The sequence below is a fragment of the Lathyrus oleraceus genome, chromosome 6 (genome assembly GCF_024323335.1).
Source record: "Lathyrus oleraceus cultivar Zhongwan6 chromosome 6, CAAS_Psat_ZW6_1.0, whole genome shotgun sequence".
Classification (NCBI taxonomy): Eukaryota; Viridiplantae; Streptophyta; class Magnoliopsida; order Fabales; family Fabaceae; genus Lathyrus; species Lathyrus oleraceus.
Window position 1 is genome coordinate 490,622,069 of NC_066584.1, and position 14,183 is coordinate 490,636,251.

Sequence of the window (14,183 nt, forward strand, 5' to 3'; positions counted from 1 at the left end):
TGTATTAGATGCCTTGGACTTCAAACAACGTCATGGGAAGCTTCTGTCCATTTTGTCTGCTAATGTGGTTGAAGGACTTTTGAGTGTGCTAGTGCAGTTCTATGATCCTCTCTACCGTTGTTTCACTTTCCCAGATTTTCAGCTTGTGCCTACCTTGGAGGAGTATTCTCATCTTTTGGTGATACCTGTTTCTAGTAGAGTTCCTTTTAGTGGATTGGAGGAGATTCCCCGATCTAGTATTATTGCTGAAGCTCTTCACTTGAAGAAGTCTGAGATATAGGCTCATTGGGTGAAGAAAGGAGGGTTATTTGGGTTGCCATCTGTTTTCCTCATCAAGGAAGCTACTACTTTTGCTCAAGCTGGTAGTATGGACGCTTTTGAAGCTATATTTGTGTTGCTCATCTATGGATTAGCTTTGTTCCCTAACATTCACGGTTTTGTTGATGTTAACGCCATTAGACTTTTCTTGATTGGTGTCATACCCCGATTTTGGTCCTGAATTTTTTCCATTTTTTCATTTTTATTTGGCACTTGGCCTAAAATTCATTTTTGCATACATTCGTGACCAAAGGCAACCATTAACCTCCAAATCCTTAATCACGTATCCATAATCATTTCATCATTTTCGAATTAATTCTAGGAGTAGCGAACTAAGTTCGATTTGATTTTGATCCAAAATTGGCTTTAGAGATTCAAATTGATTTTTGAGGTTTAGATTAGTTTTGGAAATTATCTCAATACCTTTTGTCAATTTAATTTTAGAAGTTTCAATCAATTAGCCATGGTTGTATTATTTGTTGGTAGGCCATTTCCATTCACTCTGGTGGAATCTCCTAACTGCCTCTCAATTCTTCTCGTTTGGAGACGTGAACTATGATCGGTAGCTAAATCCTCAATAGAGTACTTGGGCATTCCAGCATATTGCATTATACAGTGAAAGGTTGCAAATAAAACCCGTAGAGCACCGATATCTCCCCAGTTTGCATTTCCTAGCTTGTTCCAGATTCTATAAATTGGAGAAACAGAAATTCTAGAATGATTTTTTACCCATTTGGCAGCACATTCATAAACATTATTCACATCAAAATTGAGCTTACTTACATCTCCTTCAACCTTTACAACTCCCACGTATTGAGAATCAATTAGAAGAACAAACGCTGTGCTTGGATCCGGAAAGAAACTCAGTCTACTCAAACTCCTTGCCAACAACATTCGAATAGCATAAAATAGAGCTTCTCCTAGGACCGGCAAAGAAGGCTGCCGGTCGCTGCCAACAGCTAGACCTCTGATATCTGTTCTTAGAAGTGTTAATTCAAGGAGATGATCCCATTTCCGATGAGGATGTCTAGAATTATTAAGCAATATACCAGAGCCACAAAGTCCTCCAAGTCTTCCGTTAGCAATAGCATTTTCAGCCTGATAAAATTTCATGTTAGCATTATACAGACAAGCCGCAGAAAAAGGCATAGGCTCGTCTTGACTCCAAAATGCCTCCCACAAGCCCTTCATACTAGCATGTAGGAAATCTTCAATCGCAAGACACGATGTTGCTTCGACAGCTTCAGATGTAGAAGCATGAACAACATTAGGCATGCGTGTCAGCTGCTGAAATGGAATCCCCTCTAGTGCGTAATCAAATTTTTGAAGTTCAATCAACTCAAATGGAACATCAAATGCTGGCTGTTTCAATGTATATTTTTCTGTTACAGATTCAAACCATACATTCAAATTTCAATCACACTTCTTGCTCAACCAAGTTACAATACCAATGTCACATTACATACGTCACTACGATATGACCTATTGAAATACTCTAAACAAAAAAGATACAAATCCAATTCAAATTAACATAACAGCAGTAGCAAGGAACAATCTGAGGATGAAATCAACAAAGCTCTTGAGGTAACCGTGAATTCTGGAGGTGTTGTCTTTTTTTTTGCCTTTTTCAATGGCCAAGGGAGTGCTGATGCTTTTCCGAGAGAGGAGGCAGCTGTTATAAAAATATCATCATCAAGAATGGCAACACAGTCTGAACGCCTTGGATACGAACTTGCTAAGTGGCTAGGAATCCAAACTCCGCAGGTTAGAGTCATTCATAATACCAGTTCAGAATGGCAACAAATAAAGGAAGCTACAGAAAAAGCTAGAGAAGCGGCGGCAAATTCTCAGAATGATGAAGTAGGTGAAGTGACGTGTTTTGAACTTTTGGAAGCTCTAGAGCTTAGCCGATGTCTGTTTTTAATGAGTTATGTACATGGTTCACCTTTGCTTGAAAACATTAGTACCTTTGAGTCACGAGAATCTGCAGAAAAAACATCAGAAGCTCTTGGCAGGGTACTGATGTTGGACTTAGTAATTCGAAATGAAGATAGGCTCCCTTGCCGTGAGCTTAGATGGCGAAGGAATTCTGCAAACTTGTTGTTGGCTGAAAAGATGATCTATGCAAATACAAATACACTAGAAGCAGCTTTGGATTCTGCAATGAATCTTTATAGACCAAAAGTGATTAGGGCACTTCAAAAAGAAGGAAGGTCGAGCTCAGTAGATAGCAGATTGAGTTCCCATAATCCTAGCTTAATTGACCGGTTAAATGTCATGAAGAACTTCATGTTGCTTAGCTTATCGGCACACCATCCTCACACATCCAAACTGAAATTACAAAAAAACCACCCAAAACCAGAGCTGTGATCAAAACCGAAACTGCTTTTGGAATCTTCAATATTTTTACTGCAGTAACACAAAGCAATTGGCAAGCGTTAAAAATCCAGAAAAATCCCAAATTGGAATAGAAACAAAATTCAAAGAGAAAGTTTGAGCTCAGATTACCTGTTCCAAATCCAAACATCAAAGGGACCAATCCGATACTGAGCAAAAAAAAGTAGTTCGTAGGGACGCCTCTTTTGAACCCAATGTACCAATTCGAAACCCTAATCAGCCAAGCATAAATAGAAAAGAAAGGAATCAGTGTGAGGGACGAAAAATTTGACGGAAAATTTGAGAGAGGAGCGGCGAAAAACTTCAAAAGCGAAAACCCTAATCCCCAAACCAGAGAAGAAATCGATTGAAGGAGGCGAAGGAAGGAGATTCGGTCGTTACCTGAGCTACCGATTCACCACAAAGGTGAGCTTCCTTTCAAACTTTCACGCTGTTTGAGAGAGAGAGACTTGTTGAGAGTAAAGGTTGAGGGATAGCGTTTGAGAGCAAGAGAGAAAAATCTTGAGGTTTGAGGGAGCGATGAGGGAGGAGATTCGTAGCGAGTGAGGGCGATTTTGTTGAGGATGACGAGAGGGTTTTTGTTTCTTTGTTACTATGCTTCATTTTCCTTTCAGTTTATTTTTTTTTATTATTACTTTAAATAAGACAAATGATTTAATCCATAATAATACATTTAGTTTTCCTTTGTATTCCTAATTCATTTCTCTTTTGAAAACCCAACAGCCAGGCGGCTGGGTTTTAATTTTTGTCCCTCCATCATTTATTAGGATAGTCCAACAGATTTCCTTTCTATTAGTTTTTTTATTTTAATTCTTTTTTTAATTTATCTTGGTTTATATATCTAAATTAGTATTAAAATAATAACTAGTCATAGGTGATCTGGTGGAGAGGGTTGGTTTCTATGGTCTTTAGTGGAGTGGGTTCGATACTTATGTGTAGTATTTTTATTTCTTTTAACATTTTCTTTTATGTTTATGCTTTATTATATTCATGGTTTCATTATCATAACATAGATTTGTTTTCATTTAATTGCATCATTAATTCAAAACCGTTTTAAAAATATAAATCACCTAATTCTCGATTCAATTTCTAGCCCATTTCCATACCCTTGTAAGTCGATTGCTTTTAAGCATCGCCATCAACCTCACATGGCTTACTCTTGGGCCTTCTTACAATGAGCTCTTAAGCAACATCAACTTAACTTTCAATAATTTCAAACCTCTATACTTTGATTATTTTAATTTTTTATTCAAGACATTTTCTAAATAAAACGTGAAGAAAAAGATTATCCTGGAGGGAATATCCAGTCATAATCCCGAATATTAGGCTCAAGCTGTAAGAGCTTGCAAGCCATTAATATTCGTCTTCTCTTTAATACTCTATTATTCAAATCGTTTTCTAAATAAAAGTTGGAAGAAAAAGGTTACCTGGATGGAATGTTCAGTCGTAATCCCGAATATTAGGCTCAAGCTGTAAGAGCTTGCAAGCCGCTAATATTCGTCTTCTCTTTAATGCTCCGATATTCAAAATCATTTTCTAAATAAAAGTTGGAAGAAAAAGGTTACCTGGATGGAATGTCCAGTCGTAATCCCGAATATTAGGCTCAAGCTGTAAGAGCTTGCAAACCATAAATATTCGTCTTCTCTCCAAAATAGTTATGAATATCTAAACCATTTTCTTAATAAAGTTGGAAGAAAAAGATTACCTGGATGGAATGTCCACTCGTAATCCCGAATATTAGGCTCAAGCTATAAGAGCTTGCAAGCCATAAATATTCGTCTTCCCTCCAAAACATTCATAAATATCCGAATCATTTTCTTAGCAATATTGGAAAGAAACAGACTGCCTGGGTGGAATGTCCAGACATAGTCCCGAGTATTAGACCCAAGCTGTAAGAGCTTGTAGGTCACAAGTACTCGTCTTTCAAACTTCAAAATACCTAATTCCTACCTTAATACTTTTTCAATAAAGATGGAAATGGAACACGGTGTATACCGTGCACTCCTGAGACTAGGATTCGAGATGTATATCTCGCTCATCCAAGCTCTCGCCATCACTCAAAATACATCCAACCAATCAAACTCTTTTTTTTGCCGCCGTGCGATTAATCGAAAACCTTTTTCATAAATGAAAGATATATTGTCTTAAGTGATACAAAACAATGTTTCGGCCACGATTGTTGAGTAGAGATAAATGACGCTTTTCCGAATGTAGATTTATAAATCCGTTCGATGTGTGGTATGCGTCCACTCCTCATCTGTTTTGGGTAAAACAATGTTTTCGTCGATTAATAAAGTATAGCCTTCGCTATGATCGACCAACAAACAAACATTTTTCTACCCAGAACTACGTAAGCCTTGATTTCTCTTTTGAGATACGTAGGAGCAGGATTTGTAAATCTTGTCAGGCCCACTAATAAAAAACTTAGGTTTAGTCCTTCGTCAAAAATCCAAAAACATTTCTTCTTTCTTCCATTCTTTCTTTCCCACTTAATAAAATGAAAAGCCTAACATTTCAAACTAACACTAACGCACACAACTAACCTAATGGTTCCCGTTGAGTACAACGGACGTGAGGGGTGCTAATACCTTCCCCTTGCGTAATCGACTCCCGAACCTTGATATTGGTTGCGATGACCATATCTTATCCTTTCTTTGTCTTGGGTTTTGTCGATATTTCCCCTTTCCTTTTTAGGAATAAATAAAGTTCGGTGGCGACTCTGTTCAGTCCATCATTGCGAGCGTGCGATCGCGCTTCGCTTTGAAGTCGTATCCCCCCATTTTTCGAGGTGCGACAATTGGGAATCATATGCCTACTTTGTTGGGTGATATTTATTTCTCTTTGCATCTAAGGAATTCTAAAGGTGGTGGAACGATTGTCGGTTGTATTCCTCTTCTGTATAAGTGGTTTATTTCGCACTTGCCTCAGACACCTGCTTTTATGAAGAGCAAACAATGTCTAAGGTGGTCTCAGAGACTTATGTCTCTCACTAATGATGATATAGTTTGGTATGATCCGTCCTTAAGAAGTTTGGATATTATTGATAGTTGTGGTGAATTCTCTAATGTGCCTCTCATTGGTACACAAGGAGGAATTAACTACAACCCTGCTTTGGCTCGTCGTCAACTTGGGTTCCCCTTGAGAGGCAAACCTAATAACATGTTGTTAGAAGGTCTTTTCTATCAAGAGGGTAAAGATACCCAACATTTGAAGCAGAAGATTGTGCACGCTTGTCATAATGTGCATATGATAGGAAGATCCGAGCTTGGTCCGTGCAATTGTTTAACTTTGGAAGCTTACACTCTTTGGTTGAAGAAGAGAGCTATGGAGTTGAAGATTCCTTATCCTTGTGAAAGACATATGTCTATGGTTGTGGTTGAGCCATTAACTCTCCTTAACCAAGATATAGAGGAGTTGGAAGACGCACTCGCCAAGATGAAGCAAGAGAAGGATATGTGGGAAGAGAGTTTCCGTACTTTGAGAAAGAAGCATGAAGAGTTTCAATTGGAGTATAAGGACAAAGATGCACTTATCGAGCTACTTGAAGACCGAGTGATGAAGAGACAGAGAGAGCCAGAGGTTTCATCTTCTACCATGCCTCAGCCTTCTGTTGCTTGGAAGAGGATTGTTGATCAGCTTGTCCTCGATAAGACTCAGATGAAGGCTTCTTTTGAGACCGAGATCCGTCACATTCGAAGGAAGTACGCGCCTTCAGCCAGATCTTCTGACATTGTTGTTAGGGATCCTTAGGATGACTAATCTCCTTTTCTCTTGTATCTTTTTATTTTTGGTTTCTGAAATTATACTCAGTCTAATCCTTCCAATTTATATAAATAAAAATAGATTTTTGGTTATATCAAATTGTTGCAATTTTCGTTTAAATATTATATATTTGCAAATGATATAGTAAGTTCCTTAAAAATTAAAAATAATCAAGCATTTCATTTCATGCATCATTTGCATAAGCAGGTTTTCGCCAGATGTTTGATTGGTGTTTCTTCTGTGCTTTAGCCAAGCTAACTCACCGGTACAATACCCGAGCCAATCATCAGAAAATCATGGAACATTTGGAGCAAGAGAATAGAGAGCTGAAGGACGAGATCGCCCGCCTGACTGCCATGATGGAGTCAGTTCTTGCTGCTCAGAATCAAGCTTCTCCAACACCTGCAACTTCTCCCGCGAGGACTGTTACTTCAGAGGTGACTACCTCTACTGTGCCTGCTCCAATCGCCCACTTTGCACCGAATATGCCTGTCGGATTCCCGTGGGGAATGCCGCGCAACTTTGTACCTGAAGGCTTTGCGCCTACATTTGCTTCCATGCCGGCATCTAGTCCGGTCATGTCCGTGCCACCTCCCGTTGTGCATACTTTTCCTCGCGTAGAGGATACCATCTATCATTCCAAGTCGTCTGAGGGTCCGGATGTTTATGAGAAGATGGACGAAATGAAATATCAGTTTCTTGAGGTGCGCAAGAAATTGAAGACGCTGAGAGGTAAAGATTTGTTTGGGAAGAGTGCTGTCGAGTTGTGTTTGGTGCCTAATGTAAAGATCCCGGTGAAGTTCAATGTGCCTGACTTTGAAAATTATAAGGGGAACCCTTGTCCGCTCATTCATCTTGTGATGTATGCTCGCAAGATGTCTACTCAGATTGATAATGATCAATTTCTAAATCACTACTTCCAAGATAGTCTAACTGGTGCTGCACTCCGTTGGTACATGGGGTTGGATAGTGCAAACATTCACACTTTCAACGACTTGGGAGAGGCTTTTGTGAAGCAATACAAGTATAATATGGACATGGCGCCAGATAGAGACCAGCTGATGTCTATGTCTCAGAAGGACAAAGAGACATTTAAAGAATACGCACAAAGATGGAGGGAGGTGGCTGCCTAGATTACTCCTCTTTTGGAGGATAAAGAGATGACAAAGATCTTCTTGAAAACTCTGAGTTTATTTTATTATGAACGCATGATCACTAGTTCCCCCAATGATTTTACTGAAATGGTAAACATGGGAATGAGACTTGAGGAAGGAGTCCGTGAGGTACGGTTGTCAAGAGATGAGGCGTCAACCAACAAGAGATATGGTAGTAACTTTGGTAAGAAGAAGGACAGTGAGACCAATGCAGTAATTAGTGGGAGGCAGATGAGGCCTCAGATCAGAATAAATCCACCACCCCGTCAACATCATCATCATCAAGTGTCATCAGTAAATTCCAGTATTTTCTAATCAACAAGTAACACCAATACAACAACAACAACAACAACATCAATATCAACAACAACAACCACAACAAAGAACGAACACCTACAATAACAACAATACCAACAACAATCATCATCAGCAGAACTTTGAGAGGAATAAGGTCTCTTTTGACCCGATTCCTATGTCGTATGCAGAGCTGTATCCCTCGCTAGTTCTCAAGAACTTAATTCAACCGAGGAACCCACCGCAGATACCAGAACCACTTCCCTGGTGGTATAAACATGAGCTTCGTTATGCTTTTCATCAAGGAGCACTAGGACATGATATTGAAAACTGTTATCCATTGAAGTATGAGGTTTAAAAGCTTATAAAGAGTGGTATGGTGTCCTTTGGGGACCGCGTGCCAAATGTGGAAGCAAACCCTTTGCCCGCTCATGGGAACTCTTCAGTGAATATGGTGGACTGTTGTCCTGGAGAATTCAAAGTTTTTGACGTCCAGTTTATCCGAAGATCCTTGGTGTAGATGCATAAGGATATCTGTATGGTGAGTGACTGTGAACATGACCATGATGGTTGCGGTGTTTATAGTGTGAACCCAAGAGGGTGTGTTGTAGTGAAAAGGGACGTCCAATGTCTGATGGATGAAGGCATGATCTAAATTGTTCAATCTTGTCATGTAGATGACGACGTCAATGTCATAGTGCCCGTTTTCAAACAACAAGAGCGGTTGGTAATTCAATATGACAACAACAATAATAAGAATGTTAGTCAAAGATCATTATCGCCGTTGGTAATACGGTTAGCGGGCCCAGTCCCGTATTCATCTGATAAGGTTGTACCGTACCGGTATAATTCTACAATGATAAAGAATGGTCAAGAGGTCCTGTTACCTACAAGTAGTTTAGTAGTGAGCGTTGCTGATGTAACGAAAGTGACCCGCAGTGGTCGAGTGTTTGGGCCAATGTTCCCAGAAAACAAAGGAGAAACGATTATTGGTAAGAAGGTGGAGGTGCCTAATGTAGATATGGTTGGTTGTTCAAAAGATAAGTATGGTGAATCCAACAACTTGAAAGCCAATGATGATGATGAGGTACTCCGATTGATAAAAAGGAGCGAGTTTAATGTGGTTGAGCAGCTGCTCTAGACTCCCTCAAAAATCTCAGTGTTGTCTCTGCTGATGAATTCCAAAGCACACAGAGAAGCACTACAGAAAGTTATTGAACAACCATACATAGAGCATGATATTACTGTGGATCAGTTTGATCACATCGTGGCTAACATCACTTCATGCAATAATTTGAGCTTCTGCGATGAAGAACTCCCTAAGGAGGGAAGAAATCATTACTTGGCTTTGCATATTTCAATGAACTGTAAGGGAGATGCTTTGTCAAATGGGCTTCTTGACACCGGGTCATCATTGAATGTGCTTCCGAAGTCAACTTTGTCAAAGCTATCTTACCAAGGAGCGCCCATGAGGTATATCGGTGTAATCGTCAAAGCCTTTGATGGTTTGCGCAAGACAATAATTGGTGAAGTGGACCTTCCAGTCAAGATAGGTCTGAGTGATTTTCAGATTACTTTTCGAGTAATGGATATCCACCCGGCCTACATCTGTTTATTAGGAAGGCCATGGATTCATGAGGCAGGGGCTGTTACCTCCACTATGCATCAAAAATTGAAATTTGTCAAGAATGGCAAGCTTGTGATTGTTGGAGGAGAGAATGCGTTGTTGGTTATCCATATGTCATCTTTCTCGTATGTTGAAGCTTAGGATGAGGTTGGAACTTCGTACCAAGCCTTGTCTATTGCTGCTGAGAAGAGAGTTGGGGCACCTATGTCCTCGTTGAAAGATGCTCAGAAGATTGTGGAAGAAGGTACTGTTGATCAGTGGGGAAACATGGTAGAGGTCTCCGACAACAAATCCAGAACCGGTTTGGGGTTCCAAAAAGGTTCACAAATTGCAAGGTCTGAAGATATGTAATTTAGATTACGTAGCAGAGGGTTCATTCATGGCAATGAACAACATTTAGCTGTTGTGCTAGAGGATGACAAAGAGGAAGACTGCACCAACTTTGTAACGCATGGAAAGACATGCAACAATTGGACTGCTGTTGATATTCTTGTTATTTTGCATCGATCTAAGTAATTGCTTTTATATTTTAAAAATCTTTTACTATGCCTAAGGGAGAAGTGAACATTTTTTGGGAATTTTAAATTGATCATTAATAAAATTAATTCTATTCATCCACATCTTTGATGTTTATTTTTACTTGTTGCTTTATTCTGAAAATGGTAATCACAAAAAAAACATTAATAAATAAAATAATTGTCCATCTACATAATATTTGGTCACAAATTGACTTCTCTAAAATCAAAATATAAAATCATTATGCAGGTTGGTTCCTAACCCCTTTGAATACAATGATCCTTCTTCTTCTCCAAATTTTGAATTCCCTATGTTTGAGACCGAGGAGGAAAGTGGTGTAGAAGTGAGTGATGAATTGTCTCGTCTTCTTGAGCAAGATGAAAAGATTATTCAGCCGTTTGAAGAGAAGATTGAGCTAGTCAACTTGGGTTCCGAAGGTGATGTAAAAGAAGTCAAGATTGGGTCTCGACTGTGTCCAGATGCTAAAAAGGGGTTGATTGATCTTCTTCGAGAGTATTAAGATGTGTTTGCTTGGTCCTATCAAGACATGCCTGGTTTGGATTCTGAGATTGTGGAGCACAAATTGCCGTTGAAACCAGAATGCCCGCCAGTCAAGCAGAAGTTGAGAAGAACGCATCCTGATATGGCTGTGAAGATCAAAGAGGAAGTACAAAAGCAGATTGATGCCGGTTTCCTTGTGACCGCTGAGTATCCGTAATGGGTGGCCAATATTGTGGATGTGCCGAAGAAAGATAGAAAAGTCCGCATGTGTGTCAACTATAGAGATTTAAGTAAAGTCAGTCCGAAAGATGATTTTCCTCTGCCACACATTGATATGTTGGTAGACAATACTGCTAAATTCAAAGTCTTTTCGTTTATGGCTGGATTTTCCGGATATAATCAGATCAAAATGGCACCCGAAGATATGGAGAAGACCACATTCATTACACCCTGGGGAACATTCTGTTATAGAGTGACGCCTTTCGGTTTAAAGAATGCTGGTGCAACTTACCTGAGAGCAATGACTACTCTTTTTCATGATATGATGCATAAAGAGATTGAAGTATATGTTGATGACATGATTGCTAAATCAATTGATGAAGAGGAACATGTTGAGCATTTGTTACAGCTATTCCAGTGTTTGAGGTTGTCGCAACCTGAAAAATACAGTGCGCAAAAAAAACAACCGGCGAAAGAAAAAGACAGAAGAGTCGCCACCGTGCGTTATTCATCCCAAAGGAGGGAAAGGAAACGCTTGAAGTAAACCTGAAAAAGGAAAGGACAAGACGGGGTCTCGCAACCAAATCTTGGGTTCGGGAGTCGGTTATGCGAAGGGAAGGTATTAGCACCCCTACGCATCCGTAGTACTCTACGGGATCCACTTTTGTAGTTTTCGTCTAAAGGGTGTGGGTTTATCTTGTGCTGTTTACAAAAAAAAAAGGGTTAAATGAAAATGACTCGCGCGGATGTCGCATCCACTGCATACGTATCTCATATGAATATGAGAATCAGAGTCTTCGTAGCTCGGCTGACCTATGGGTTGGGGGATGTGTGCTTGCTAAGACATCGCGTCTTATGCCTACGTATCTCATCTGGAATGAGAATCAGAGCAAGTCGTAGTTCGGCTAACTACGGGGTTATGGATTGGGTTTTGGACGAACGACGTCACTACGCAATCTACCGGATGCTCGACCTTTGGAGACTTACTCGCCTGTAGTAGAAGGAGTAAACGTGTTGCTTTGGGTTTTAGGGTTTGGGATGCTCAAGGGCAAAAAGGCAGTCCTCGACGAAGGAACCGTGCTACCCGTGGGGATACGAACACATACAAAACAAACATGTATAAAGTAAACATGCCAACAAAGGGCTAAGAAGTAAATAAACAAAAGAAAACAAATGCCTCCTATCGAGGTCTTCCAGCTAAGAAAGCGATAAAATGCGGAAAAAGAGGTAAAAGTACCACACGGATAAAGATCCGAAGTAACAACAATTAAAGGAGTAAGAAACCCAGGGATCTCCCAAGCTAATGCCATCAAAGAAAGGTGAGTCAGTACAGGTAATCAGAATGAACCTCCAGGGGGTATCCCACAAATAAAGTGGGAAAACCACGCAAGTTATCCCTGCAAAAGTCATGTGCCTGATTGGAGAGCTTGATTGAAATTGAGTTGCACCCGTGAGGCAAATGTGATTCTGTGCAGTTGAGTTCCTTTCAGGGTTTGGAGGCTGCTCTGAATTCTGTTAGCTCTTCTCTCACTATCTTTTTCCTTAGGATTTTGTTCCAAGGAAACCTCAGAGTATTTTGCTTCTCTTCCTTTTTCTCAAGTGAAGCCTTGGTATTTATAGACTGAATTTCATGGTTTTGTGGGCTCAAATGAGAGAGACCCAAGTCCAAAATTTTTTATTATATTTTATTTATTTTTTTTATTATTATTTTTATTTATTTATTTATTTTTGTAAATTTTTTTTTTTTTTTTTTTCGGTTTTTTTTTTTCGGATCTAATTCTGATTGACATGATGAAATGCAATATGAAATGCTAAATGAATGCATGAATGAGGAGGGCAAATTTTGGGGTGTTACAACTGCCTCTATTCAATCATCAGCTAAACCGAGTAGGATGAAAGCGAACAGCTTATCAGACAAACGGGGTTAGCTGTGATTGAATACCAAAGACAGACCGAAAATTTGCGCTCCGAGAACACCACAAAAACGCGGAAATACACCGTGCTGTTTATTTTTCTTCCGATCCTTTGGCTTAATCTAGAGTTTCGATCCTCTAGCTGAACCTATACTCAATTTAGTCCTCTGGTTGGATATTAATTTTGATCCTCGGGCTGGATACGATTTTGATCTTCTGGCTAGATCTTCTTCGATCTTCTGGCTAGATCTCCTCCGTTTCGATTCTCTGGCGGAATCTATTTCCTTTGATTCTCTGGCTGAATCTACTTCGATCTTCTGGCTAGATCTGAATTGTTGCGATTTTCGATCTTCTGGCTAGATCTTCTTTGTTTCGATTCTCTGGCTGAATCTACTTCGATCTTCTGGCTAGATCTGGATTGTTTTGATGATAAATTCCCGTCATTAGGATCCCGCATCTGAGGCATGCGCTGGTTGACCTTCTTTTGAAATCTACACCCAACCTTCATATTAGATATGCAGCTTCGAGAATATTCCACTTTTGGGCTTCGTACATATTCTTCGGGCTAGAACATGTTGTAACGACTCCTCAATTAGACTTGGGCTTGCTGGGGAAATAAAGCTTGTAGGCGACTTCACTGGGAAATCTTCAAATTGAGCCTTAGGCTGGCTCACTGGAACACGATTCTCAGGCTGAATCTTCGAAATGACCCTCAGGCTGGATCACTGGAACACGATTCTCAGGCTGAATCTTCAAAATGACCCTCAGGCTGGATCACTGGAACACGATTCTCAGGCTGAATCTTCGAAATGGACCCTCAGGCTGGATCACTGGAACACGATTCTCAGGCTGAATCTTCAAAATGAACCTCAGGCCAGATCACTGGAACACGATTCTCAGGCTGAATCTTCAAAATGACCCTCAGGATGGATCACTGGAAAATGATTCTCAGGCTGAATCTTCAAAATGACCCTCAGGCTGGATCACTGGAAAACGATTCTCAGGCTGAATCTTCAAAACGACCCTCAGGCTGGACCACTCACGCTTGATCCTCTGGCTGGATCTCATGACCTTGGTTGTAAAGTAATTCTTCAGTCTGCTTGGAAGAACCTGTTTATCAGCTTATGTGTATGCTTGATATGATATGCATGCAAATGCAAATGTTATGCATGGTGTAAAAAGAAATCTACTTGGGGAAGCAAACTCCGGTAGAGAACAGATCGCTGTATCAATCCTTGAATGCTCTGTGGGGAATGATCCGTCTGCCGGGACCAATGAGCCACCAAAAATAAATTGGCTGCTTGAAAAGTTGACCTTGCGGGGGGAGTATCAACTATGGAAACTTTGTTCGGCGAGGCTCTGTGAGGAGAGTCTGTGGGGAAAACACTTCTTGGGGAAATGTCGTAGGAAACGGCCTTTGCTGGGGATATGAACTTGCTAATCGCCCTCAAGCTGGGGATTAACAAATCTGTTAAAAATAAT

General features: G+C 40.1%; 1 protein-coding gene across 1 annotated transcript; it reads right to left on the bottom strand.

Moving 5' to 3' along the window:
• Positions 1–771: 771 nt before the first annotated feature.
• Positions 772–1,921, bottom strand: LOC127096399 (uncharacterized). The gene has a single exon (XM_051034973.1). The coding sequence runs from the start codon at positions 1,591–1,593 to the stop codon at positions 772–774; it is 822 nt and encodes a 273-aa protein (XP_050890930.1). The 5' UTR covers positions 1,594–1,921.
• Between the last annotated feature and the right edge of the window lie 12,262 nt (positions 1,922–14,183).